This window comes from Oryzias latipes, chromosome 17, assembly GCF_002234675.1.
Source record: "Oryzias latipes chromosome 17, ASM223467v1".
Lineage (NCBI taxonomy): Eukaryota > Metazoa > Chordata > Actinopteri > Beloniformes > Adrianichthyidae > Oryzias > Oryzias latipes.
In genome coordinates, this window is record NC_019875.2 from 11509508 (window position 1) to 11534897 (window position 25390).

At 42.5% G+C, this 25390-nt stretch overlaps 2 protein-coding genes and 2 long non-coding RNA genes across 4 annotated transcripts in view; 3 read left to right on the forward strand and 1 right to left on the reverse strand.

The window, feature by feature from the left end:
• On the forward strand, nt 1–15875 carry LOC101174219 (immunoglobulin lambda-1 light chain). Its single transcript, XM_004078781.3, has 5 exons — nt 1–326; nt 419–736; nt 13638–13682; nt 15014–15316; nt 15446–15875. The coding sequence occupies exons 1-5, from the start codon at nt 284–286 to the stop codon at nt 15715–15717; spliced, it is 981 nt and encodes a 326-aa protein (XP_004078829.1). The 5' UTR covers nt 1–283; the 3' UTR covers nt 15718–15875.
• LOC105356156 lies at nt 5957–7432 on the reverse strand. Its single transcript, XR_910391.3, has 2 exons — nt 6222–7432; nt 5957–6141 (listed from the first exon to the last, which is right to left on the reverse strand). It is a non-coding gene; the product is annotated as an uncharacterized LOC105356156 (long non-coding RNA).
• The window catches only part of LOC101174947 (immunoglobulin lambda-1 light chain-like), a 23567-nt gene continuing 4248 nt past the window's right edge, over nt 6072–25390 (forward strand). Inside the window, exons 1-6 of the mRNA XM_004078784.3 lie at nt 6072–6185; nt 17001–17156; nt 17297–17434; nt 17552–17817; nt 17910–18206; nt 25235–25312. Coding sequence (XP_004078832.1) covers nt 17775–17817; nt 17910–18206; nt 25235–25312 — 418 coding nt within the window. The 5' untranslated portion in view covers nt 6072–6185; nt 17001–17156; nt 17297–17434; nt 17552–17774. The remainder of the gene's footprint in view (nt 6186–17000; nt 17157–17296; nt 17435–17551; nt 17818–17909; nt 18207–25234; nt 25313–25390) is intronic.
• LOC110016965 lies at nt 18224–22176 on the forward strand. The gene is made up of 2 exons (XR_002292287.2): nt 18224–21389; nt 21493–22176. It is a non-coding gene; the product is annotated as an uncharacterized LOC110016965 (long non-coding RNA).

The following is a 25390-nucleotide window of genomic DNA, read 5'->3' on the forward strand; positions in this document are numbered from 1 at the left end:
CATGAATGTGTTTGAGTGTTTGTGCATCATGTGACCCAGATTCTCTTCATCTGCTGTCAGATTCAAATCAGGAAGATGAAACCACACAGCAGCTTCAGCTGAGCTGTCCGTCTGCAGCAGCAGTCTTCTCTGTGAGCTGCAGGGGCTGATGGGAGCTTGGAGGAGGAGTCCCAAAGAACGTGGTCCTGCTCTCATCTCACAGCTCTCAGGTCCTTCTTTGTCCTCAGCTGCATCAGAACACCACTTCTCCTCAGGTTGAGCAGAGGAAACACGGCTGAACAAAATGCTTTTCCTCCCAGCTGCTGCTCTGTGCTGTCTGTGTTCAGGTGAGTGTTTGCAGCCAATCAGGAGCCAACCAGGTCTACCTAGAACAAACACTGTCATCCTGACCTTCACCTGTCTGTCTGTGTCTCTGCAGCACTGGTTGCCATGGCAGCAGAACTAAGTCAGGAGGATTTAACATTGATCAGAGCAGTTGGTGAAAGTGTCTCTTTCAGCTGTGGAGGAACTCAGCCATGCAGCGGTAGCTACATATACTGGTACCAGAAGAAAAACACAGAAACATTCAAACCGATTCTTAGATTTGATCAAAATAGTCGTGTTGCATATGACGGTTATGGTCATCCTCAAAAAGATGATTTCTCAGCCTTGAAAACCCAGACAGGATGTGAATTGAAGATCAATAAAGTTAAAGTGGATCATTCAGCCTCCTACTACTGCATCTGCTGGTCCCACAGTGAGAAATCTTTCCTGCAGACTGAACAAAAACCTTCAGATTGTTGTGTGCTGTGTTTGTGACAGAAAGAGAGCAGGAAACCACAGCCAGGTTCACATGTTTTAGTTCCATCTCACACAGATTCTCAAACACACTGAACTGAGGACACAAGTAAAGAAATAAAAACAGAAATCAGAGAAAAAATGAAATCATGAAAGTGTGAAACCGGATAAACCTTGAAGAACCCATGATGACATCAGTGTAACAGAAGATTATAAATGTATTCTGTGATCTCCTTGATCCCACAAAATTTTCATTTTAGGAAAAAAATAGTCTGGGTTCTCACAGGTTAATATTAAACATCTTGTCATGGTCCCGTGGGGATTCGAAAGGACCCAGGCGCTGGAACCCGGAAGAAACTCGGAAACGAGGTGTAAGTATAAGAAAGATTTAATTTCTCTGAAGGAGAGTCTGTGACCAAGTCTTTGTTGCTGCGTGGCGGCTGACTGGAGGGTGGAGGCAGACGGAGCTCGAGACTGAGGCTTGCTGGATCCGAAGGGAAGACGTAGAGGGGAACTGGAGAACTGTAGCCCGAGGAGCACACTCGTGAGGATGATTCCTGAGAGCAGAACGGAGAAGCAAAATCAGCGTGATCAAGCCAAGGTAAGGCACAAGACATGCGAGAGCCAGACTATGCACCGTGGTAAGAACAACGGACTGGCGTTGACGTCAGGTCCTGGATCTCCTGAAGTAGGCGGTTTAACGAGGTGATGATTGGAACCAGCTGGTCGCGTCCAGAGCCGAGCAGGAGAGGGAGGGGGGAAGGTGACTGACAGAGGCGCCATGACAGTACCCCCCCCTCAACGACCGCCTCCAGGCGGTCCAGGACGACGGTCCGGATGGGCGCGGAAAAAGTCGTCGATGAGGGAACGGTCCAGGATGAGGGAGCGGGAGATCCAGGAGCGCTCCTCCGGACCGTAACCCTCCCAGTCCACGAGAAACTGAAAACCCCGACCCCGGCGCCGGACGTCCAACACCCGGCTGGCGGTGAAGGCCGGCGCGCCGTCAATGATACGGGCGGGCGGAGGGGAAGCGGACGGCGGGCACAACGGGCTTTCGTGGACAGGCTTGATTTGAGAAATATGGAATGCGGGATGTACCTTCAAAGCAGCAGGTAGGCGCAGCCGGACGCAGGAGGGGTTGATGATGTGGTCGATCTCGTAAGGGCCGATGTATCTGGGTGCCAGCTTACGAGAGGACGCCTGAACAGGAATATTGCGGGATGACAGCCATACCCTCTGCCCCGGTAGATAGACGGGTCCCACCACCCTGCGACGATTAGCGATCTGGCAGTTGCTCTCCTTGGTGCGGAGGAGAGCCGCCCTGGCCTGCCGCCAAATGTCCTGACACCGTTGAAGATGGAGCTGGACCGAGGGCACTGCCAGATCGAGTTCCTGAGAGGGAAACAGAGGGGGTGAGAACCCTAAGGAGGCTTCAAAGGGGGACATGCCAGTAGCGGTAGAGGAGTGAGTGTTGTGAGCATACTCCACCCAGATGAGGTATTTGGACCAGTCTGCTTCATTTTGCGCCACCAAGCATCGAAGAGCTGCTTCCAACTCTTGGTTTGCCCTCTCAGCTTGCCCGTTGGACTGCGGATGGTAACCAGAACTAAGACTGACCGTGGCCCCGAGGGCGGAGCAGAACGACCTCCAAACTTGAGACGTGAATTGGGGTCCGCGGTCGGACACGATATCACTAGGAATTCCATGGTAACGAAACACATGATGGACCAGGATATCCGCAGTTTCGGAGGCAGAGGGGAGTTGTGCTAGTGGAATGAAATGGACAGCCTTGGAAAAGCGATCAATGACCGTTAGAATTACAGTGTGCCCTTGGGACGGAGGCAGACCGGTAACAAAATCTAGTGCAATGTGTGACCAAGGGCGACTAGGTGTGGGCAGAGGCAACAGATGTCCGGAGGGGGGTGAATTAGAGTTCTTAGAGCGAGCACAAACTGAGCAAGCTGCCACGTACTCACGGACGTCTTTCTCCAAGGAAGGCCAGAAAAACCGTCGACGTAGCAGGTTGGTGGTTCTACGAACCCCCCCATGACAGGCAATCTTAGAGGCGTGCCCCCACGTCAACACCTCAGATCTCAGAGAGTCGGGTACATACAAAGTTCCAGGAGGACAGGTAGCATGATCAGGTATCTCACCTTGGGCTTGTTGGACTTTGTTCTCGATCTCCCAGGTGAGATTACCTATAAAACAGGAGGTGGGGATGATAGTGGATTCAGAGGTAGGTTCCGTAACTGAGTATTTTCTGGATAAGGCGTCTGGCTTGATGTTACGACTGCCGGGTCGATAAGTGATGTTGAAATTGAATCGATCGAAGAACAGACACCAGCGGGCTTGACGGGAGTTTAGGCGTTTTGCACTGCGTAAGTATGCGAGGTTCTTATGATCAGTCCAAACAATAAAGGGTTGTTCTGCCCCCTCCAGCCAGTGACGCCACTCTTCCAGAGCCAGTTTAATTGCCAGAAGCTCTCGGTTGCCCACGTCATAATTCCGCTCGGCTGGGCTCAGTTTACGAGAAAAATAAGCGCATGGTTTTAATTTGTTGGAGGTTCCTTCGCGCTGAGATAGCACGGCTCCCACACCGGAATCGGAGGCGTCTACTTCAACAATGAATTGTTTCTTGCCATCAGGTTGTATCAGAATGGGTGCCGTGACAAAAAGTCCTTTGAGTCTTTTAAAAGCCATGTCGGCAGCAGGGGTCCAAACAAAGGGCTTATTAACAGAAGTGAGCTGAGTGAGTGGAGCCGCGATGCTGCTGTAATTTCGGATGAACCTTCTGTAGAAATTTGCGAAGCCCAGAAATTGCTGTAACTTTTTGCGGGTTTGTGGGACCTCCCATTGAGTGACGGCGTCTATCTTTGCCGGATCGGGCCGAATGTTACCGGCTTCAATAATATACCCCAAAAAGGGGATAGAAGAAGTATGGAATTCGCATTTTTCCGCTTTTACAAATAGTTGGTTCTCCAGTAGTCTTTCCAGAACCAAGCGAACGTGATGCTCATGCTGGGTTTGACTGGACGAATAAATTAAGATATCGTCCAGATAAACGAAAACAAACCTATTTAGGAAATCACGAAGTACGTCATTCACGAGCCGTTGGAAAACAGCAGGGGCGTTCGTGAGGCCGAATGGCATGACCTGGTATTCATAGTGACCCCAAGGGGTGTTGAAAGCGGTTTTCCATTCATCACCCTCACGGACGCGGACCAGATGGTAGGCATTACGGAGATCAAGTTTGGAAAATATTTTAGCCTCCTGGACAGAATCAAAAACAGAATTAATGAGTGGAAGTGAATACTTGTCCTTAACAGTAATCTGATTTAACTCACGGTAGTCGATGCAGGGTCTCAGGGTTTTGTCCTTTTTCTGCACGAAGAAAAATCCTGCACCGACTGGAGATGTAGAGGGACGGATGTGGTGGAGGGAAAGGGCTTCCTGAATGTAGTTTTCCATGGCCTCCTTTTCAGGACCGGAAAGATTGAACAGTCTTCCCTTAGGGAGTGGGGCGCCGTTGAGCAGTTCTATGGCACAGTCATATGGTCTATGGGGTGGTAGTGTACTGGCTTTGGATTTACAAAAAACAGTTCTGAGGTCGTGATAGCAGGAAGGAACGTTGGACAGGTCGATATTCATTTCGGACTCCGAGGTGATGGAAACAGAGGAGGGAATGGCGGAATGAAGACAGTTTGCCATGCAATAAGTACTCCAGTTGGTGATGCGAGGAACGGCCCAATCGATGCGTGGATTATGAGTTTGGAGCCAGGAGAAACCCAGGATGATGGGGGTCTGAGGGCATTGTGTGATAAAAAACTGGTGGTATTCTCGATGGTTGCCGGAGGTGAGAATGAGGACCGGTTTGGTACGAGACGTGATGCGAAAAAGTTGTTTACCACCTAATCCGGCAGCGTTAATAGGGGACTCGAGAGGTTCGAAAGGCAACGAGAGGTGGTTAACGAGCTGTGAGTCGATAAGACTATGTTCAGCGCCAGAATCGATGAGAGCACTAAATTCACTGACTTGACCCTGATGAGTAATTTTGACAGGTACATACAAAAACCTGATTTCTTTGACGTGAACGTTTTCGACCCCCCGTGGCCTGTCATCTAACGAGGGGCTCTGGAGTTTAAACGTTTTCCACATTGGGAAATTACATGACCGGGACGCCCGCAATAGAAGCACAAACCTTCGTCGCGACGTTTCTGACGTTCCTCTGCCGTTAGTTTTGAATGGCCTATCTGCATGGGCTCCTCCAAAACATGTGTGGGGGACTCGTGTGCGGGAAAAGAAAAAACCTGACCCGGAGCTCCGGGGTTCCGAGGGAAACTGGTTGGTTTGTGGCTCCGTTCGGCCGCACATCAGATCGGAGGGCTGCTGAGACTAGCTCCTCAAAAGAGTCAGGTTCGGGTTGTGAACATAAATGATCCTTAATTTTCTCATTAAGGGACTGGTAGAAAATACCCTTGAGTGCGGGGTCAGGCCAGCCGGCCTCCACCGCTAAAATGCGAAAATCGATCAAATGTTCACTCACCGAGCGATTGCCTTGTTTTAAGCTAAGCAACCGTCGGGTGGCTTCCTCTTGTTTGCGAGGCTGATCAAACACGAGGCGAAATTCTCCGATGAAACGATCGAATGGCAGATGAGAAATGGGATTAGAAGCCAAAAAAGCCTGGGCCCACTGGAGTGCTTTGTTACGGAGGGCGTTTACAATTAATGATATTCTGCTGTGGTCTGACTGGTAGAATCTGGGGGCCTGCTGAAAGATAAGCTGACACTGTAGGAGGAATCCTCCGCAGGCTGCAACATCGCCGCTGAATGGTTCCGGCTGCAGGCGGAAGTTTTCGGGGGTCATGGCGTCAGCGGAAGTCGGGTTGTTGCCGGAAGCAGCAGTTTGAGCTGAGACTGTGGGATTCGAGGGTTGCCTTGTTAATTCTGCGAGAGTATGAGTAATACTGTCGAGTCTGCGGAAAAGGTCCTGTTGAACTGCGGACAGTTGAGTAAGGGCGTCTGCTTGACGACTAAGGAGAGTACCTTGAACAGATATGGCGTGGCGGAGTCCTTCCGGGTCAGCTGGGTCCGGAGTATGGCCAGTCCGTTCTGTCATGGTCCCGTGGGGATTCGAAAGGACCCAGGCGCTGGAACCCGGAAGAAACTCGGAAACGAGGTGTAAGTATAAGAAAGATTTAATTTCTCTGAAGGAGAGTCTGTGACCAAGTCTTTGTTGCTGCGTGGCGGCTGACTGGAGGGTGGAGGCAGACGGAGCTCGAGACTGAGGCTTGCTGGATCCGAAGGGAAGACGTAGAGGGGAACTGGAGAACTGTAGCCCGAGGAGCACACTCGTGAGGATGATTCCTGAGAGCAGAACGGAGAAGCAAAATCAGCGTGATCAAGCCAAGGTAAGGCACAAGACATGCGAGAGCCAGACTATGCACCGTGGTAAGAACAACGGACTGGCGTTGACGTCAGGTCCTGGATCTCCTGAAGTAGGCGGTTTAACGAGGTGATGATTGGAACCAGCTGGTCGCGTCCAGAGCCGAGCAGGAGAGGGAGGGGGGAAGGTGACTGACAGAGGCGCCATGACACATCTGAATACTTTATTACAAGGTCCACACAGTAGCAAACCTTTCAAAATTTTAAAAACTACAAACTGCTGAAAATGTGGTGGAAAAATCCTTCCTTCTAATATTGTTGAGACTCCTAAAGTATTCAACAATGTTGGGAATAATATTTTTTAAAAGTTTATATAGTTACTCACTACTTATTCATAAATGTAACTGAGTTAGTAACTAAATTACTCTATGACAAAAGTAACTGGTTACCAATAAACACAACTATTTTTTTAGTGTATAAAAAAGTTTATGTCAGACAATATTTCATTTTTTCATCAGTTTTCACAATTCATTTGAAATGATTAAGATAGATTAAAACTGACAATTTACAGTATTACACAGTAGTTGTCTCCCCAACAAGTTTTGATTTTGATTTGATTTTGAGCAAACACATTTTTAGATAACTCAAAGTGTGTTTAACTCTGTTGCTCAACTTAAATACATTTATGTTGAAATCTCAGACAACTGTACTTGCTATCTGGGTTTAACAGAAAAACTTCTCTCCAGGATACAATGTACACTTTATGCATGTTCTTACCTTAGACTTCAATTAATCTGAAGCAGTTTTTAAATCTAGAAAATATCAACTTTCTACAGGGCTGCTCCAGACTTGTTTTTTGCACCTTGTTCCGCCTGATTGATTGGGACGAGTGTTCTGGTGTGAATTTTCGAGTGTGAAAAGTTTAGACTAATAAGTTTATCCAACTCTGACCTTAAAATAATCTGTAAACTCTTAACTACACGACTACAGACTACGTCGCCAAGCATTGTTTATTGAGACCAAAATGGAATTATATCTGGAAGGCAAAGATTTCACAACGTGAAACGTATTATCCATTGTAGTAAAAATAAAGCAGAAATAGGTTTATTAGCAGCTGGGTAGCTCGGTTGTTAAGGTGAAAGGCTATAACATGCAGGAATCCAGGGTTCGATCTCTGGAGGGGAATGAGCAATGGTGCTGGGGGTAATTACCATATCAGTGGTGAGCAATTAACATCACCCAGTGAGGGTCCTTGGGCAAGACTCTTAACGTTACTGCCTCCCAAGTTGGCTGCAGCTCACCGCTCCCCCAGGGGATGGGTCAAATGTGGAGAAGAATTTCGCCATTGTGGGATAGATAACGTATCTATCATTATTATTAATTAGCACTGGATGCTGAAAAGGCCAATGGACCTTTGATAAGGTATTGGCCTTTTCTGTTTAAGGTTATGGACAAATTTGGATGTGGAACCAACTTTAAAATGTGGGTCCAGATCACACCAAGGCAAAAATCTTGACAAACAGGAACACTTCACAGTCAATAAACATAACATAAGGCTCCAGGCAAGGGTGTTTGCTATTTACAATGGCAATTAAACCACTAGCAATAGCAATACGATCCCATACTGGACTATGGAATCATGATGGGTCCAGTAGAACACAAAATAGCTGTATATGCAGATGATGTGATTGTGTTTCTCTCTCAGCTTTAAAAGTCAATTCTTTTTTTAAATGGAAATAATCAGAAAATATGGAGAAGTTTCTGGATACCGAGTGAACCAATGAAATCTTATGTATTACTACATGAAGAAGAAAGAAAAAAATCAAACTTCTGAAACTATTCAATTTAACGTTGTTGAAAGTTTCAAATATTTGGGAATCAATATCAGGCCAAGACTAAAACAGATAATATAATCAAAATATGATCCTTTAATTTAAAGATAAACGGCTCCATAGAGAAATGGATGACACTATCAATATCAGTATCAATCATGGGAAGAATAGATATATTAAAGATGAGTGTACTCCCAAAACTAATTTATCTGTTTCAAAACATACCCTTGCCACACCCTCTAGACTTATTTTCAAAATTAAAGAAAAAAAAAAAACTCAAAAAAGTTATGCAAAGACACAAAGAACCCAATTCTTAAACGTTTGATACAAATCTGGTTCGGAGTTTTAAATGACATGAACAAGTCTCACCCACACACAATATAGCCCAATTTGGGGGAACAAATTCTTCACCCCAGGTAGAGCGGATGCCACCTTTAAAATATGGGAAACAAAAGGTCTTCCCACCATCCAGGACTTATATTTGCCAGATTATGATGTTATGTCATTTGAAGAGTCAAAAGCTAAAAATGAGTTGACTAAAAAACATTTTTATAAATATCTCCTGGTCAGAAACTTTGTAGGACAAACACAGAACACCCTCAACAAACCACAATGTTCAATTTTAGAAAAATGTATGGTGAGAGACAGTTCCAAATACGGCAGCATTTCTGAGTTTTATAATATGTTTTTGTCAAACTCAAGCGAAAGTTCACAATACAGAGTAAATGCTTGGAAAGAAGATCTCCTAAAAGAAATTACAAATGAGGAATGGGAGAGTGAGTGCTTGAGCTCAGAAGGTGTCAATTAACTCGAGACTAAAATTAATACAATACAAATAGTAAATGCGTACATATGTTCCACCAGTGGATTTAAATATCTATAACAAAAATATACCAGATGTCTGCGCCAAATGTGTGTAAATGAAAGGAATATACTTGCACTGTACTTGGGAATGCAAAGGTATACAAACATTTTGGGGAGAAGTGAAAGTCACACTAGAGAAAATTACTTTAAAGCAGATTCCACTGGGGCCAAAGTTTTTTTTTATTACATATATTTCCAAAAATACATAACTACATCAAAGGTGAGAGGGCGTTCATAAATCTCAGCTTGAGTCATGCAAAAATGTGTATTGTCAAATGCTCGAAAAACACATTCACATAACAATGGGAATTAGAGAAAGCGTTGCCTAAATACTGTTGATAATAAGTGCAATTTTTGTGATGGCTGAATCAAGTGGAATGTAAAATCTGTTTCTGTTTTTTTCTGGCATTGAAAATTTGATAAAAAGAATGTGGCAAAAAAACATACCTTCATATGTTTAGATTAGACCTATCGCTTTCCTTGATGAACTTCAAGACTACGAAGCTCATAAAGAGAATGCCAAAAGTGTTCAAAACAGTAATCAAATCATAAGGTGGCTACTATGAAAAACCTAGAATATAACATATTTTTATAACATACAATTCCACATGTGTTAATTCACAGTTTTGATGCTTTAGTGTGACTTTACAATTTTCATAGTCATGAAAATAAAGAAAACTCTTTGAATGAGAAGGTCAAGTCAAGTCAAGTCAACTTTATTTATAAAGCGCTTTTAAAACAGCAGAAGCTGACCAAAGTGCTTAACAATGCAGAATAAAAACAAAACAACAAACTAAAACAAACAGAATAAAATCAATAAAAATCAATACTAAATAAAAATAAATAAAACAAATAAAAATAAATAAATAAAACCAATAAAACCAATAAAAACATCAACTCATACTGAGTTAAAAGCCAGGGAGAAAAGGTGAGTTTTTAACTTGGATTTAAAATCATTCAGTGAACGGTCCTGCCTAACCTGCATAGGGATTCCATTCCACAGGATGGGGCCAGCAACGGCAAATGCTCTGTCCCCTCTGATTTTCTGCCGTGTCCTTGGCACATCCAGGAGCAGCTGGTCAGCTGATCTAAGTGAGCGGGAAGGGAAATGCAGGTGTAGCAGCTCAGAGAGGTAGGGCGGAGCCAGACCATTTAAAGAATTAAAAACAAATAAAAGAATTTAAAAACCAACTTTGAAATGGACAGGCAGCCAGTGGAGAGAAGCCAGAACTGCTGTAATCTACTCTCTCTTCCACGTTCCAGTTAACAAGCGTGCAGCAGCGTTCTGCACCAGCTGGAGAAGAGACAAGGATGAGTGAGGGACACCAAAGGAAAGAGAGTTACAGTAATCCAGCCGAGTTGTAACAAAGGCGTGGATTACTGTCTCAAAGTGCTTTCTTGATAAAAATGATTTGACTTTAGCCAGCTGCCTGAACTGAAAGAAGCTGGATCTCACCACTGAACTGATCTGCTTGTCCAAATGAAAACCATTGTCCATCTTCACTCCTAAGTTTGTGACTGTGGATTTCACAGATTGAGTGAGAGAACCCAGAGCTATAGGGTGTGACTCACTGTTGCCACTGGGACCAAAGACAATCACATCTGTCTTTTTCTCATTGAGGTGGAGAAAATTCAGAGCCATCCAGATTTTCAATTCCTCCAAGCACTTAATTAAAGGAGTGGGCATCCTTTTTTTTTATTGGCACATATATCTGGGTATCATCCGCATAGCAATGAAAAGCACAGTTATACTTTCTAAGAATGGAACCCAGGGGGGGTAAGTAAAGGGAGAAAAGCAGAGGCCCAAGGACTGAACCCTGCGGGACCCCATACAGTAGTGGAGCAGAGGAAGATTGAACATTATTGAGGTTTACACAAAATGTTCTATCTTCTAGATATGACCTGAACCACTGCAGAGCAGTGCCACGGATGCCTACAAGTTGCTGTAACCGGGAGATCAAGATGTTGTGATCCAGTGTGTCGAAGGCAGCCGTAAGATCCAGTAGTACCAGAACCACATGGTCCCCAGCATCTGCAGCTAAGAGGATGTCGTTAAACACCCTGAGCAGAGCTGACTCGGTGCTGTGTAGAGATTTGAAGCCAGACTGGAAAACCTCAAGGTTGCCATTTTCATCTAAAAAATCCTTTAATTGGACATACGCAAATTTTTTCCAGAATCTTTGAGAGGAAAGGAAGTTTAGAAATGGGTCTAAAATTGGACAGCACAGAGGGATCCAGGTTAGGCTTCTTGATCAACGGCTGTGCTGTAGCATGTTTACAGTTTCTAGGAAACACACCAGAGGAAAGGCTGCCGTTTACAACAGCAAGAACTGCAGGTCCCAGAGTAGTGATAACCTCTTTAAATAATCGGGGTGGAATCGCATCAGAGGGGGAACCTGAGGGCTTCAGGTGTTTCACAGTCTCATACAGAAAGGACAGAGTCACTGGTTCAAACTGGTCAAAGGTTACAGGGCAAGACACAACAACAGAGGGGTCAAATCCAGGTGGTGATATGAGCGCCATGACATTATTCACCTTGTCCACAATAAACTTAAGGAAGGTTTCACATGTCTCCAGCGTAGGTTGGACACAGACAGGCTTAGGGGCATTAAGAGCTGCATCTATGGTGCTAAACAGGACACGGGGCTTGTGTCGGTTTAACAGGATAACATTTGACAGATGTTCCCTTTTTGCCTCTTTTACAGTAGCCTGATAATGACGCCAGCTGTCCTTCAACATCTGTAGTGACACCTGTAGCTTGTCCTTTTTAAACTTCCGTTCAGCTTTACTGCACTCACGTCTAGCAGCACGAGTTACGTTGTTCAACCACGGCTCAGTTTTAACTTTATGCTGCCTGGATTTAAGTGGAGCCACTGCATCCAGTACTGTAAGGCAGGTGGAGTGTAACCAGTGCGTCCAAACCTTTGGTCTTTACTGTATGTATGTGAAGAAAAATTCTACCATGTTGGTGGCATATCTTATTGTTTTCCACCAATCCTGATTGTCTGTTTTGTCCCACAATATTGTACAGTTGTACAATATTTTCAAACAGTGTTGACAGTTTTTGCTTTTGGCTGATGTAAAAATTCAATAAAATAATTATTCAGCAGGACTGCAGCCTGTGGTGCAATGAGGGATGCTTCAAAAGGCTGGAAGAAAAGCATCTAGCTCATAGTATGTCACTACCAATAAGTGGTATCATGATGGAAATGGTCTATACAAGGGGTCAGCAACCTGAGGCTCTGGAGCCACATGAGGCTCCTTCATCCCTCTGTGGCTCTTTGACTATTAGAGATATGCTTTGAAGTAGAACTGTGAGGGACATGAGGGACATGATCTCACTAAAGGTCTTCTGCCTCTCAAACAACTCCAGGCCACCATACTTTTGCTCTCAGTCTCTGCTTTGCTTTAACTATCTCTAGCTACTATAGCATGAGCTGTGACCTGCCTTTTTTACCTAAATGTTTGAGGCTTGGACCCCCATTGCTGCACTCTGCTGTCTACGCATCTAAACCTAGAATATGAGTTTGTAGCAACAAAAAAAGTCTGCCTATCTGTGCTCAACCTCATGTTTAATGTTTGCTTCATGTGTTACAGTTTCAGGGGATGTGAGGTGGGTAACGGTTACGGTCGGTTTTTGTTTTTTTGCTCTATAAATTAAAATTCATATTATTTGGTCAGTGTTATGTCTGAAATTGTGTTCCCCAGCTTGGTGTTGGGGAATTTGGAAGAGGCTTGGTGTGAAATATTGAAGCTGTGCAAATTTCACAAATCCTGCTTCAGGCTTTTTCTCTCACAGCTCTATTCCGATATATGAAAAAAATTGGTGTCATATATATCCGTCTGGGCAGAAACCACAATTATTACCATGTCCTCCAAGATCAATTTTCAAATGATTGGCATTTCTATGAATTGAAAGGGACACCATTTATTCGTCACTACCAAATCTGAGTCCCTGATTGGCCAAAATTACATTCACATGGGTATGCGCATGAAAGTGGGTTTTGCATATGGTGTTCACACTGGACTGTTGCTACCTGATACAAGGACATGTACCTGCACTTGGTGCAAAAATGTATAAGCTGAAGTAAAATTTGGTGAATCTTGCTCTAGGTATTTTCTTTCACAGCTCAATTTTGACAGGCGAAAGACTTGGTGTCATGTATTTCCAGCTGAGCACAATGCATGTTTAATGTATGTGTTTTTGTAAATAGAGCGCAAAAACACTATGTAAATGTGGGTTATGTGAACACAGGTTTAGAATGTGGTCACCTGAACTGTATACACATCTTCTTTGACTTTTCATAGGAAATGGTTGCTTGACGCTCTATTCAAACTGTATGTAATGCTCTTTGCTCCCCTATGGAATCAGCACAGAAATAAGGGTAACCACAGAAAAGGAAAAAGAAAAAAACAAAAAAGCCTTCCTTTGAATGTGGAAGAGTTTTCTCAGAGTTTCTCTCATGTTCCTTTCATGAGGATCAAAAGAAAACAGACTGATGGACTTCAGGATAACTGAACACGTGCACAACTCTACATTTCCTCTTTCATGCTGTCACTTTCTGCATGAATCTTTCATCTAATAACTGCAGAAATATTTGTCATTTTCTTCTCTCATTTCACACAGCAGTTCACCAAGTTCCTCCACTGCAGACAGAGACAGTCATGTTGATCTGAACATTAGAGAAACTCATCATGGAGCTGAAATATGATCCTGATTCACTCAGATGACACTTTAACAGCACACAGGTTTTTGTAGCACACTTTCTTACTGTGTGTCAGGGGATTACTACATCTTTGGATCTGGAACTGGACTGTTTGTAACGGGTAAGAAGAACCATTTCTGCTCCTTCAGCTGTTTGATTGTAGAAAATGTGTTTCAAGTCAGTTTCTGCTGCTTCAGCTTCACATGTTAGTTTGTTCATCATTAGCAGAGAATTCATCAAGCAGCCATTGTTCCAGAAGAAAAGCTGAATCATTTCTGCAAACATGTTGAAATCTCACTGAACAACTAAACTGATTCTTGATTTCTGCAAATCTGAGTGATGTTCCAAATATTTAAAGTTTGATGGTCTCACTGATTCTGGAACATCTGCTGGTTTCTGAGAACAAGATCAGATCTGAGCTTCAACTGAAGAAATTTTCAACTTTCAAAGAAAATTATTCGAAAACACTTTTAGACTAATTAGTTAAACACAGTTTTAATATAAAATGAAATCTGTACAGACAGAATGAAAAAAAATGTAAGTGCATGATGAAACCATCTGTGTGTTCTAACAATTTTTTTTCTTTTTCAAACATGCTTTAAAAATTGTAAGCTTTATAGTGTTTTCAGTTGAATATGATTAAATGATTAAAATCAAACGTCTTTAATATCACTTGTTCTTAAGCTTGCACAATAAATCGCAAATTTAGCATTATTGTGATATCAAACTGTATTTTTACTATTGAAAGATAGTGAAAATTGCAAAAAGTGGTTACCTTAAATGTGCTAAAACGATCTCATGGCACCTTGAAGTATTTAACTAACCAAATAAATCTGTTGCATTTAACCAAATCAGATGGATCTCTTTTATGTTAGATGTTGACTCTCATTTGAATTAAACTGTAATACTGAAATGAAAATTATGTTTTTGGCTGTTATGCTATTTGTTCATGTACCGCAAGTTATATCGTCATGGCAAAATTCAATCATTCATCTTTCGTTTAATCCCTTTCGGGGTCACGGGGGTGCTGGAGCCTATCCCGGCTACTTGAGGGCAAAGGCAGGGTTCACCCTGGCATGTTCGCCAGTCTTTCGCAGGGTCATCGCAAAATTGATCACAATAATTGCAAGTAGGGCTGCACTCCTATTATGCAGCCCAACTTGTTCTGATCACAAAAGTTGATGATCAAAGCAAATCTTTTACTTTTTATCTCCTTGTGTTCTAAATGAGTTAGTCTGAGCGTAGAAATGATTTGCAGCCGTCGTGTCTCCTGATGACGGTTTGATGTGAAGCTGAATCCAGTGAGTGAAGTGAACTTTGTGCTGCATTGATGAGGAGTTTAGTGATCAGAGTTCATGGAGTTTCCAGGATCAGACTGAATGCACTTCTGGAAGCTGCTGTTGACTGTGTGAGTGTGTGTCTGTGCTGCTTGTTGCTGCTGTCAAACTTCAGATAAGCCCGTGTTGAAGCCGGTGGTGAGCGTGTACCCAGCAGCATCCAGAGTCCATGTGGAGGGGAGCAGCTCCCTGCTGTGTCTGGCCTCAGCCATGTTTCCTCCTGTGGTCCAGTTCTCCTGGAAAAGACAGAAGAACAACGGACCACTGGAGGACCTGACCTCTGAAGAGCAGCTGGATCTCAGAGAGTCGGGATACAGCGCCTCCATCCTGCTGCTCCATCAGCAAGAGGACAGCTCCTATAAATACAGCTGCTCCGTCAAACATGAGGGGGGCACAGTGGAGGCCCAAACACAACAAGGTGATGAAGGCTTGGTGACTGTGTTCAACAGAGATTCAGTTTAATGTAGAGATGCTGTCAAAGAAGGCAGTGCAGCAGAAGAATGTCATTTCTCCCTGCAAACATCTGACTCTTCATTTTTTGTTTCAGAGTTGCCTCCACTTCCAGCTGCAGTTTCCACAGCAGCTCCAAAAGCCCCAACATCTCGTCCAGCAATTGTCAACATTCTGACAACAATCACAGCCTCTGTTCCTCCTCTGGACCTGGTGAAGCTGTCCTTCCAGTCTGAGTCCAGGGTGAAGCTGCTCTGCCTGCTGTACTCAGTGCTGATAGTGAAGAGTCTGGTGTACTGCTGTGGACTCTCTCTGCTGATGATCCTCAGAAACAAGGGAGCATCCACCAACTCCAGAAATGCTGAATGACTGTTTTCTGCTCGTCTTTTCTCTCCATCAACTCTCATGCTTTCATCTCATTCATCACTTTTCATCACTGTTCCATTTAAAAATTCTGTTAAATGCAATTGTGAAATTATTTTACGATGATATGCAACAATATTCTCAATAAACTCAAAAACAATCTGCTTGGTTTTTTCTTTTTCTGTAAGTTTATGATTCTTTCAAGAACACAAAAACGCAAAACGTTTTAATGAAGCAGAGTCAATACAGGGAGCAGCAAAAGAGGGAGGTTGATAAGTGAAGAGCAGCAGATATTAATCAGTTCTCAGTGGTTATTATAACAGGAAGTGCTAGTAACAGACAAAAAACTTTCTGCAGCTGTGTGTTTTTGCTCTGCAGCCTCCAAACCGTTAACTGTGGCTTTACGATGAAAATTTTTAAAACCGCAACTTCTGTTGTCCATATTACGACAAATATGCGTCTTTAAGTCATCACTCGCACACAGTCATCCTTAGAACACAATAACAAGTGCAAAAGAGGATTTATGCACGTTTCTGCACTTATCGAAGGACAGTGACTCGAATGTTTTTGGGAAGATCCATCCACAGCAAAGAACAGAATAGCATTTTAATAGCAAATGTCAAAGCACTGTCAAACTTAAAAGATCATGGACATTTTTTTAAGGGGTTCACTATTTTTTTCCCCTCCAGAATTCCATAATGATGGATTTGCACTACTATGAATTCAATTAATTCCCCCAAATTATTCACAACACAGCAACTTCATGCAATCACAGCAACTTTGGCAAATTACTCTTATTATGAATATGTTTCACCATCAATGTCAAGTAGGGGGGCTGATAAAGGACCCAAAATGAAGAGACGGGAAACAAGTGGTTTCCAAATAAATAGGGTTTAATACTCATAAATAAACAAGCGCTGATGAGCAGGGTAACCAAACTTAACCAACTGTCAGGGTGACCAAGAAGACAGGGAATCAGACAATATGAACAAACACAGAGGAAGGCAGAGACAAGACATACAAACAGGACTGACAAGACACAGGTGAAAACGATCAGAGGCTTTGAGGAAAGCAACAAAATCACTTACTTCTTTGACTTCTCCACCACATCGCTGAGCTCTTTCCAAAAACTCTTTTTTGCTCCAGAGTTTCTGTCTTTCTGGCTTGTCTGTTCTAATTCATTAAATGGTTATGTAACTTTGGACACACAAGGTGTGTATTTGAACGTACCCCTTCTGTATTTGAGACTAAACCTTATTTATATTATATTTGTGTGCATTTCTTTGTAGAATTGATGGAGGAAAGAGAGTGGGACATTGGATATAAGTGGACAAATACCAAAAAAGTAAAAGGGTGTAAAGAATTTTAGCGGCTGGCTCCCCTCACCAGGGATGGACTGGGCCCAGAGAAATGTGGAAAATCAACGGGTTTGGGTCGTGGAACAGGTAGGCAATCGAGGAGGGAGGACCCCCTGCCAAGTAACCCCTGAGATGCAATGAAAATTGAGCCCCCCTCACCAAAATATAAAAGAGGGCTGTCTGGAGACCGCTTCCAGACTAATCTGTGATTTTATTTTTAAAAAAAGGTCGCCTGCCCCTCACCACCCACCCCCGAGCGTTGGGCCTCATGCTTTTGGCTCCAGAACTCCCAGCCAGGAGGGCAGATCGCAAGTTGATCGTTTCATTATTGATCACAATAATAAATCAACAAATATTATGTAAATGTGTGTATTTTTAGATAACATGCTGTTTTCAAGTTCAGCACCAATTTGTTTGTGGAACATGAATGTGTTTGAGTGTTTGTGCATCATGTGACCCAGATTCTCTTCATCTGCTGTCAGATTCAAATCAGGAAGATGAAACCACACAGCAGCTTCAGCTGAGCTGTCCGTCTGCAGCAGCAGTCTTCTCTGTGAGCTGCAGGGGCTGATGGGAGCTTGGAGGAGGAGTCCCAAAGAACGTGGTCCTGCTCTCATCTCACAGCTCTCAGGTCCTTCTTTGTCCTCAGCTGCATCAGAACACCACTTCTCCTCAGGTTGAGCAGAGGAAACACGGCTGAACAAAATGCTTTTCCTCCCAGCTGCTGCTCTGTGCTGTCTGTGTTCAGGTGAGTGTTTGCAGCCAATCAGGAGCCAACCAGGTCTACCTGGAACAAACACTGTCATCCTGACCTTCACCTGTCTGTCTGTGTCTCTGCAGCCCTGGTTGCCATGGCAGCAGACCTGATTCAGGAGGATTTAACATTGACGAGAAAAGTTGGTCAAAGTGTCTCTTTCAGTTGTGGAACTGAGCCATGTAATTATATCTACTGGGTCCAGAAGAAAGAAAGAGAAACATTACGAGTGGTTCTTGAATTTTCCGAAAGTAATGCTAAAATATATAAAAGTAATGATCATCCTCAGAAAGATGATTTCACAGCTGAAAAAACCCAGAGTGGATGTGAATTGAAGATCAATAAAGTCAAAGTGGATCATTCAGCCTCCTACTACTGCAGCTGTAGGTCTCCACAGTGAGAAATGATCCCTGCAGGCTGAACAAAAACCTGCAGATGAACAGATGTTAGTGTTTGTGACAGAAAGAGAGCAGGAAACCACAGCCAGGTTCACATGTTTCACCTCCATCTCAAAAAGATTCTCAAGCACAATGAAACTGAATCCAAATTAAAGAAACAAAACAAAAAAGCAGAGGAAAAATGAAATCATGAAAGTGTGAAACACTATAAACCCTGAAGAACCCATGATGACATCAGTGTAACAGAACATTAGAAACATGTTCATTGAACTCCTTGATCTGTGGTACATACCACATATTTTACTTTTTAGGAAAAATTAGTCTTGGCTATACATGTTAATAATAAACATATGAATACTATATTACAACATTTTTAAAAGTTAAAAAACTACAAACCACTAAAACTGCAGTGGAGAAATCCTTATTTCTAACATTGTTGGGAGTGTTATTAAAGAATGTTTTTTCATATTTAGTCGCTACTTCGCCTTAAATTTAACTGGGTTAGTAACTGAATTACTCTATAATAAAATAGTATAATATTAAGTGGTTACCAGAAAACACAACTACTTCACAGTTTTTATCAAATGCTAAAACACAAAAGCCAATCCCCTAAACAAAGTGACCAGTTGTTGAAACACATTTACTAAATCTAGCCACCTTTTTACAATATCATAAACACATTTCACATGAAGGCACACTTCATAAAACACAATCCGTTCTCATAAATCTTAACACATTTTTCTTTGCTATCATGAAAGTGTGAAACACTATAAACCCTGAAGAACCCATGATGACATCAGTGTAACAGAACATTAGAAACATGTTCATTGAACTCCTTGATCTGTGGTACATACCACATATTTTACTTTTTAGGAAAAATTAGTCTTGGCTATACATGTTAATAATAAACATATGAATACTATATTACAACATTTTTAAAAGTTAAAAAACTACAAACCACTAAAACTGCAGTGGAGAAATCCTTATTTCTAACATTGTTGGGAGTGTTATTAAAGAATGTTTTTTCATATTTAGTCGCTACTTCGTCTTAAATTTAACTGGGTTAGTAACTGAATTACTCTATAATAAAATAGTATAATATTAAGTGGTTACCAGAAAACACAACTATTTCACAGTTTTTATCAAATGCTAAAACACAAAAGCCAATCCCCTAAACAAAGTGACCAGTTGTTGAAACACATTTACTAAATCTAGCCACCTTTTTACAATATCATAAACACATTTCACATGAAGGCACACTTCATAAAACACAATCCGTTCTCATAAATCTTAACACATTTTTCTTTGCTAAAACACAAGTTGAAAAAGAACTCTGCTCATATTCTCAAATGAAAGCTCGTGATACAAAACACTTGCCACAGTCAGCAATATTTGAACACAATGAACACATCTAGCGTCATTCATTAAACACAACAACTCAAAATTGAAGACATTTGTTGCTAATGCTGTGACCACACGTTAAAAAAGCAAGTTTAGAGAACACAGTTTGATGAAGATTTCAAATAAGCACAATGGTTGAAGGAAGAGTCAGGGGAAGAGGAATTTGAGTCAGAGGAGGAAGAAGAGCTGGTCATGGAGGAAGAGGAGCAAGCCAATGAGGAAGAGGAGTTGAAATTAGAAGAGGAACAGAGGAAGAGGCCAACAAGGGAGAGGAGGAGGTCCAGGAAGGAGAGCAAGACAACCTTGCACCATCATTATGAACGAGATGCGAGCAACAGTCATTGACCATGTCATTGTCCATGGCATGACAATGGCTGAAGCGGACTAAGAGTCCGTCTAAACCTGAGTAGGTTCATCGTGGCCACCATTATCAGGGCATTTGACCGGCAGAAGTGGAGGCAAAGAGGCCGTAACATCATTAGCCATGATGTTTTGCTGTAGTGTGTAATGATGTGTGTAGTAGTTACATTTTTGAAAGCTTCAAGCAGCTATTGTGCTGTGAAAGTTTGAGTTTTGAAATGAGAAGGTGTGGTTGTGTTTCTGTGGCTTTAGAAAAGGATGTTGTGTTTAGACAATGGGGAACATGGAGGACACGTTTGTGAAATGTGTTTTAGCATTTGAGAAAAACTGTAACTGTGTCAAAAAGTTTGTCTGTCAATATTTGGATTTTTCTGATCAGTTTTCACAATTCATTTGAAATGATTCAGTTAGACTAAAAACGACATATTACACAGTAGTAAGTATTGTATTTGCAAACAAAAATTCAAATAACATGAAGTGTGTTTAACTCTGTTAAACAAATTCATATTTAAATCTCAGACAACTGTACTTATTTTCTGTATGTAAAAAAAAGTATCATGGACCTTCCCCAGCATTCATTGCCAGTTTGCTGCGGCCTGTTGCGGTAAGATTCCAGCATGGGGTTGTAGCTCCGGGTGGGGGATAAGGATAATGTGTCAAAATATCCTCTGTGGCTTGTTTGTGCCAGCCTTAAGAGAGCTTCCCAGTCATACTTGATGTGAGTTAACACTCTGTGGACGTTTTGAGACAGAAACAGATCTAACAAAATCAAAATAAAACAAAACCTGACTCCTGAGAGTGGCGCAATGTCGCACACTGGGGAGTGTCATCTTGATCACCTATAAATAATAAATTAAATAATAAAGGCTAGTCCTCGTCAGTTATACAGGACACCCGAAGCCACCCAGGCCTTTGAGACCCTTTGAGTCCCACTTCTCCCAGGCTCACATTCTTCGCCCTCTGGATCCCATGTCCCAGTTCAATGTGGATGTAGACACCTCTAGTACCGACATTGTGGGGGGTCCTATCCCAATGCCATGGTCAGTCGGCCAAATCATACCGCTGTGCCTACTACTTTTGGAAGCTCACCGAGTAGTAGGCACTCGTTGACCATGAGCTGTTGGCCTTGAATGCAGCATTTGGTGAGTGGTGGCATTGGTTAGAGGGGGCATTGCTAATATTCATTGTTTTGACCGACCACTACAGCCTGTAGTACATCCGTACTGCCAAACAATTCAACCCTTGCCAGGCACGCTGGTCATTGTTCTTTTCTTGTTTCCAATTCCAGATCACCTACCACCTTTGCTCCAAGCACCGCAAAGCCGATGCTTGGAGATCCAAGACACCTCCCCTAATGCTCCGTCGGATTCCAAACACATTGCCTCACTGTTGCTCATCCTGGCTAAGGTAAAGTGAGATATCACGATGGTGCTTGCTCAGATCAACGAACAACACCTGCCTCCTCTGTTATGCCCAGCCGACTAATTATGTCCCTAAAACCCATCGTCAGCAAGTGCTCCACCTGGTCCATGACACACCTGCCGCAGGCCATCCTGGTACTACCACCACACAAACCCTAACTGTTTCTGGTGGTCCACCCTGCAGACAGACGTTGCACAGTACATCGCCCTGTGTTCCACCTGCCAGAGGACCAAGGTCCAGTTGGTCTCCTGCAGCCGCTACCCATTCCACGCTGGCCCTGGTCTCATATCGTAGTGGACCCTGTGACAGATTTGCCCTGGTCTTAGGGTAACATCATCATTCTGACTGTAGTGGACTGTTTCTCCAAGGCATGTCGGTTGATCCCTAGCTCTGGAGACTTCTGAGCGAACAGGTCCCTCGCTTCTGGAGCCGCTCGTCTGGGGTTTTTTGTCATGAATCGGTACCCTGTCTCCCCTTCTGGCCATCAGCAGGAAATATCTTGAGAGTGCTAGCACTCCCTGCTACTCCACACTCCACTTCCCATCAGCCCCTGCTGTCACTCTCAGGAGCCCCAACGCTGTTTCCCATCACTTCCAGCAGTATTTAGACAGAGCACTTAACTCAGTGCAACACTTGTTTGTGACTCTGGCCTAAAATTCTGTGCATTCTTCCATCATCTGCCTCTGCCTGATCCTTGACTTGCCTGTCTCTGACCCATGTCTGCCAGCCCCCTACCTCTCCATGTGTCCTCAATAAAGTACTGCTCATGGTTCCTCCTGACTCTGCCTCATTGTTACAGTAGGCATATTTCTGTGCAAGTTAGAGATTGATTAGTTACACCCATAATCTGCATTTACTGCTATTAAAAAGATTCATGTTGATGTAGCTTGTAGTAGTACTCGCATAAACAAAAGTCTACTTTAACCCCTGGTTTAAGGGAAATGCTATGAATTATAACTGTTAATTTGACATGTAGGACATGATCTTACTAGGTCTTGTTTTTACCTAACATTTTGAGACTGGGACCGCTCTCCCCTCCTGCATTGCTCCAATTGGCTGTCTACGCATCTAAACCCAGAAAATGAGTTTGTAACTATTAAAATTTCCGTCTGCTTATTTTAATTTGTTTTTCTGTGCTCAGACTAATGTCTAATGTTTTTTAGCTCTATAAATGAAAATATATATGAATTGATTAGTGCTTCGTCTGATTTTGTGTTCTCTTACTTGACACACCTCTTGTCAGGTGTGTCAAGTAAGAGAACAAGAGAACAGACATGAGTTCAGGGATGTTAAGACGAGTATGTTTACCGGAGGGCAACTGTTGGGGCATGGGGGGGCTTGGACTGGACTGAGGGTATGTGGGACCTTTCCTGATCTTTATGCTCCTGTATCCCCAAATCCATATTTGGATTCCTCTGTGATGGATGTACTGAAGAAAGGCTGTAAGAGCATTAAATGATTCAATAAAAAGGACTATTTTTTTTGTTTCATTTTTTTGATGGTCTCATCACCACATCCAAATTTTGGCCCAATTGACAGATGAGTCAAACCCTTGTACTTGAGATACAGCAGACCAGTAGTCATCTGTATCTCAAGTTCTATTTCAACCAATTGTTACTGTAAAAAAGACATGTCATCATGTTTAAGGAAAAACAGCTTTTGAGAAGAAAAATAATTATAGAACCCTTGTGAGCTCACCTCCTTAACAACAAAAGAGAAGTTAAAGGATCTTGTGAAAGATTAATTTAAAAAATTACATAACAAGTAATTTAGCTCTGTCTCCACTCCAGTTTCCATCACTGTACTTTTGACAGATAAATTATTTAGAGTGATTAGTTTCATAAGACTAAGACAAGAGTCGAGAGTTCAATAATGCCTTTGCTTGTGTGTTGAATTCTGGGATGTGCAACCAATGATGCTCATTCACACTGGACAAGCAGGGAGAGGCTTCTTCTTCTTTTTCTTTTGCTACGGTTTACTAGCACATGTTTACCACCTACATTTGGAAGAGGCTTGGTGTGAAATGTTGAAACTGTGCAAATTTAACAAATCTTGCTCCAGGGTTTTTCCTTTCACGGCTCTATTCTGATATAAGAAAGACTTAGTGTTATATAATTCCTTCAAGGCACGATTATAATGTATTCCCCCAAGATTAATTTTCAAATGGTTGGCACTTCTATGACTTAAAAGTGACGTCATCCATTCATCACTACCAAATCTGAGTCCTTGATTGGTCAAAATTTGATCTGGTTTACCTTTCAACATGCGTGTAGTTTTATGCTACATACGCATAGAGCACGAGATGTGCATTCACAGGGCTAAATGTGCATTTTTGAACACTGGTTTAGCACATGGTATTCACACTGGACTGCCACTATTAGATACTAGCCCATGGGCCTGCCTTTGGTGCAAAATCTTTGCACAGCCCTGTACCGATATAAGAAAGACTTGGTGTCATGTAATTCCAGCTGGGCACAATGCGCAATAACCCTTGTGCTATCGCACTGGTTCTTTAATTGTGTTTCCAGTAGGGGTTAAACAATTCATTTTAACAACGTATCGTTTCATATCATGATTTGTGGTTGACGGTCCGATTCACTGACCGAAAATCAATCCAGGACATCTTTAGCCAAAAATTCCCCCAGTGTGACTCGGAGTTAAATATCTGGATACTGAACACTGCAGGGGAAGTTTTCCACATTCCTTGTATTTCTTGCAACATAATCATGTGTAAATTAAATATGTGCGCAAACAAACAAGTAAACAAGAATTAATGGTGCGTCCATTCACATTTTAGTTCAGCCCACTGTTGTTTCACATCAAGATAATCCAAAGGTAACATTAATAGAACATTCTACCACTCTGTATGCCCTAATGTCTTCAAAATGTTTCCACACATTGGACTGGAATGATGGATTGATCACTTTTTGCTGCATCGCATGTGTGTTGTCTGCTTGGCCGTTTTTACATTATAGTAAAATAAACCTACTGTGTCTATATCCAAATGGTATCTTCCAATGCCATTTTGGTTGTTTGATATTGGAAAATAAAATCAATTTAACCCTTGTGCTATCCTAGGCGCTTTAACATTGGGAGTGGGGTCATCTAGACCCACTAGACAGTGCTCTGAACCTTTTTTCTTCAATGATTTGTTATCTTCACTGGTGTCCATGGATTACATGAAATCTTTCCACCTTTATCCACCTTTGTCCTGGTAGGGAGAGCATGTCAATGTAAGGGTGGGGTCATCTGAGATAGCACAAGGGTTAAGTGTAACTGTTTTGTACAAAGAGCTCAAAAATGGTCTTCAAAACATGACATGTCAACACAAGTTTTGAACGCGGAGACCTGAAACGTGTATATACACACATATACACTGACTTTTTTATTGGGAGTGGTTGCTTGAAGTTCTGTCCAAACTGCATGTAATGCTCTTTGCTCCCCCATGGAATAAACACAGCAATAAGAGGAACCGCAGAAAAAAAGAAACACAAACAAACCTTCTTTTCAATGTAGAAGGGTTTTCTCAGAGTTTCTCTCATGTTCCTGTGATTTCAGGAGGATCAGAAGAAACCAGACTGATGTACTTCAGGATAATTGCACATGTGCGCTACTCTTTTTTTCATTTTCATGCTGTCAGTTTCTACATGAATCTTTCATCTAATAACTGCAGGAATATTTGTCATTTTCTTCTCTCATTTCACACAGCAGTTCACCAAGTTCCTCTACTGCAGACAGAGACAGTCATGTTGATCTGAACATTAGAGAAACTCATCATGGAGCTGAAATATGATCCTGATTCACTCAGATGACACTTTAACAGCACACAGGTTTTTGTAGCACACTTTCTCACTGTGTGTCAGGGGATTACTACATCTTTGGATCTGGAACTAGACTGTTTGTAACGGGTAAGAAGAACCATTTCTGCTCCTTCAGCTGTTTGATTGTAGAAAATGTGTTTCAAGTCAGTTTCTGCTGCTTCAGCT

What these genes read in the sequence shown, in the direction of transcription:
- LOC101174219 (XM_004078781.3), top strand. Translation starts at nt 284, where the DNA reads ATGCTTTTCCTCCCAGCTGCTGCTCTGTGCTGTCTGTGTTCAG. An exon ending in AACTGGACTGTTTGTAACGG is followed by an intron (nt 13,683 to 15,013) that starts GTAAGAAGAACC and finishes GTCAAACTTCAG; the next exon opens with ATAAGCCCGTGTTGAAGCCG. An exon ending in GGAGGCCCAAACACAACAAG is followed by an intron (nt 15,317 to 15,445) that starts GTGATGAAGGCT and finishes TTTTTGTTTCAG; the next exon opens with AGTTGCCTCCACTTCCAGCT.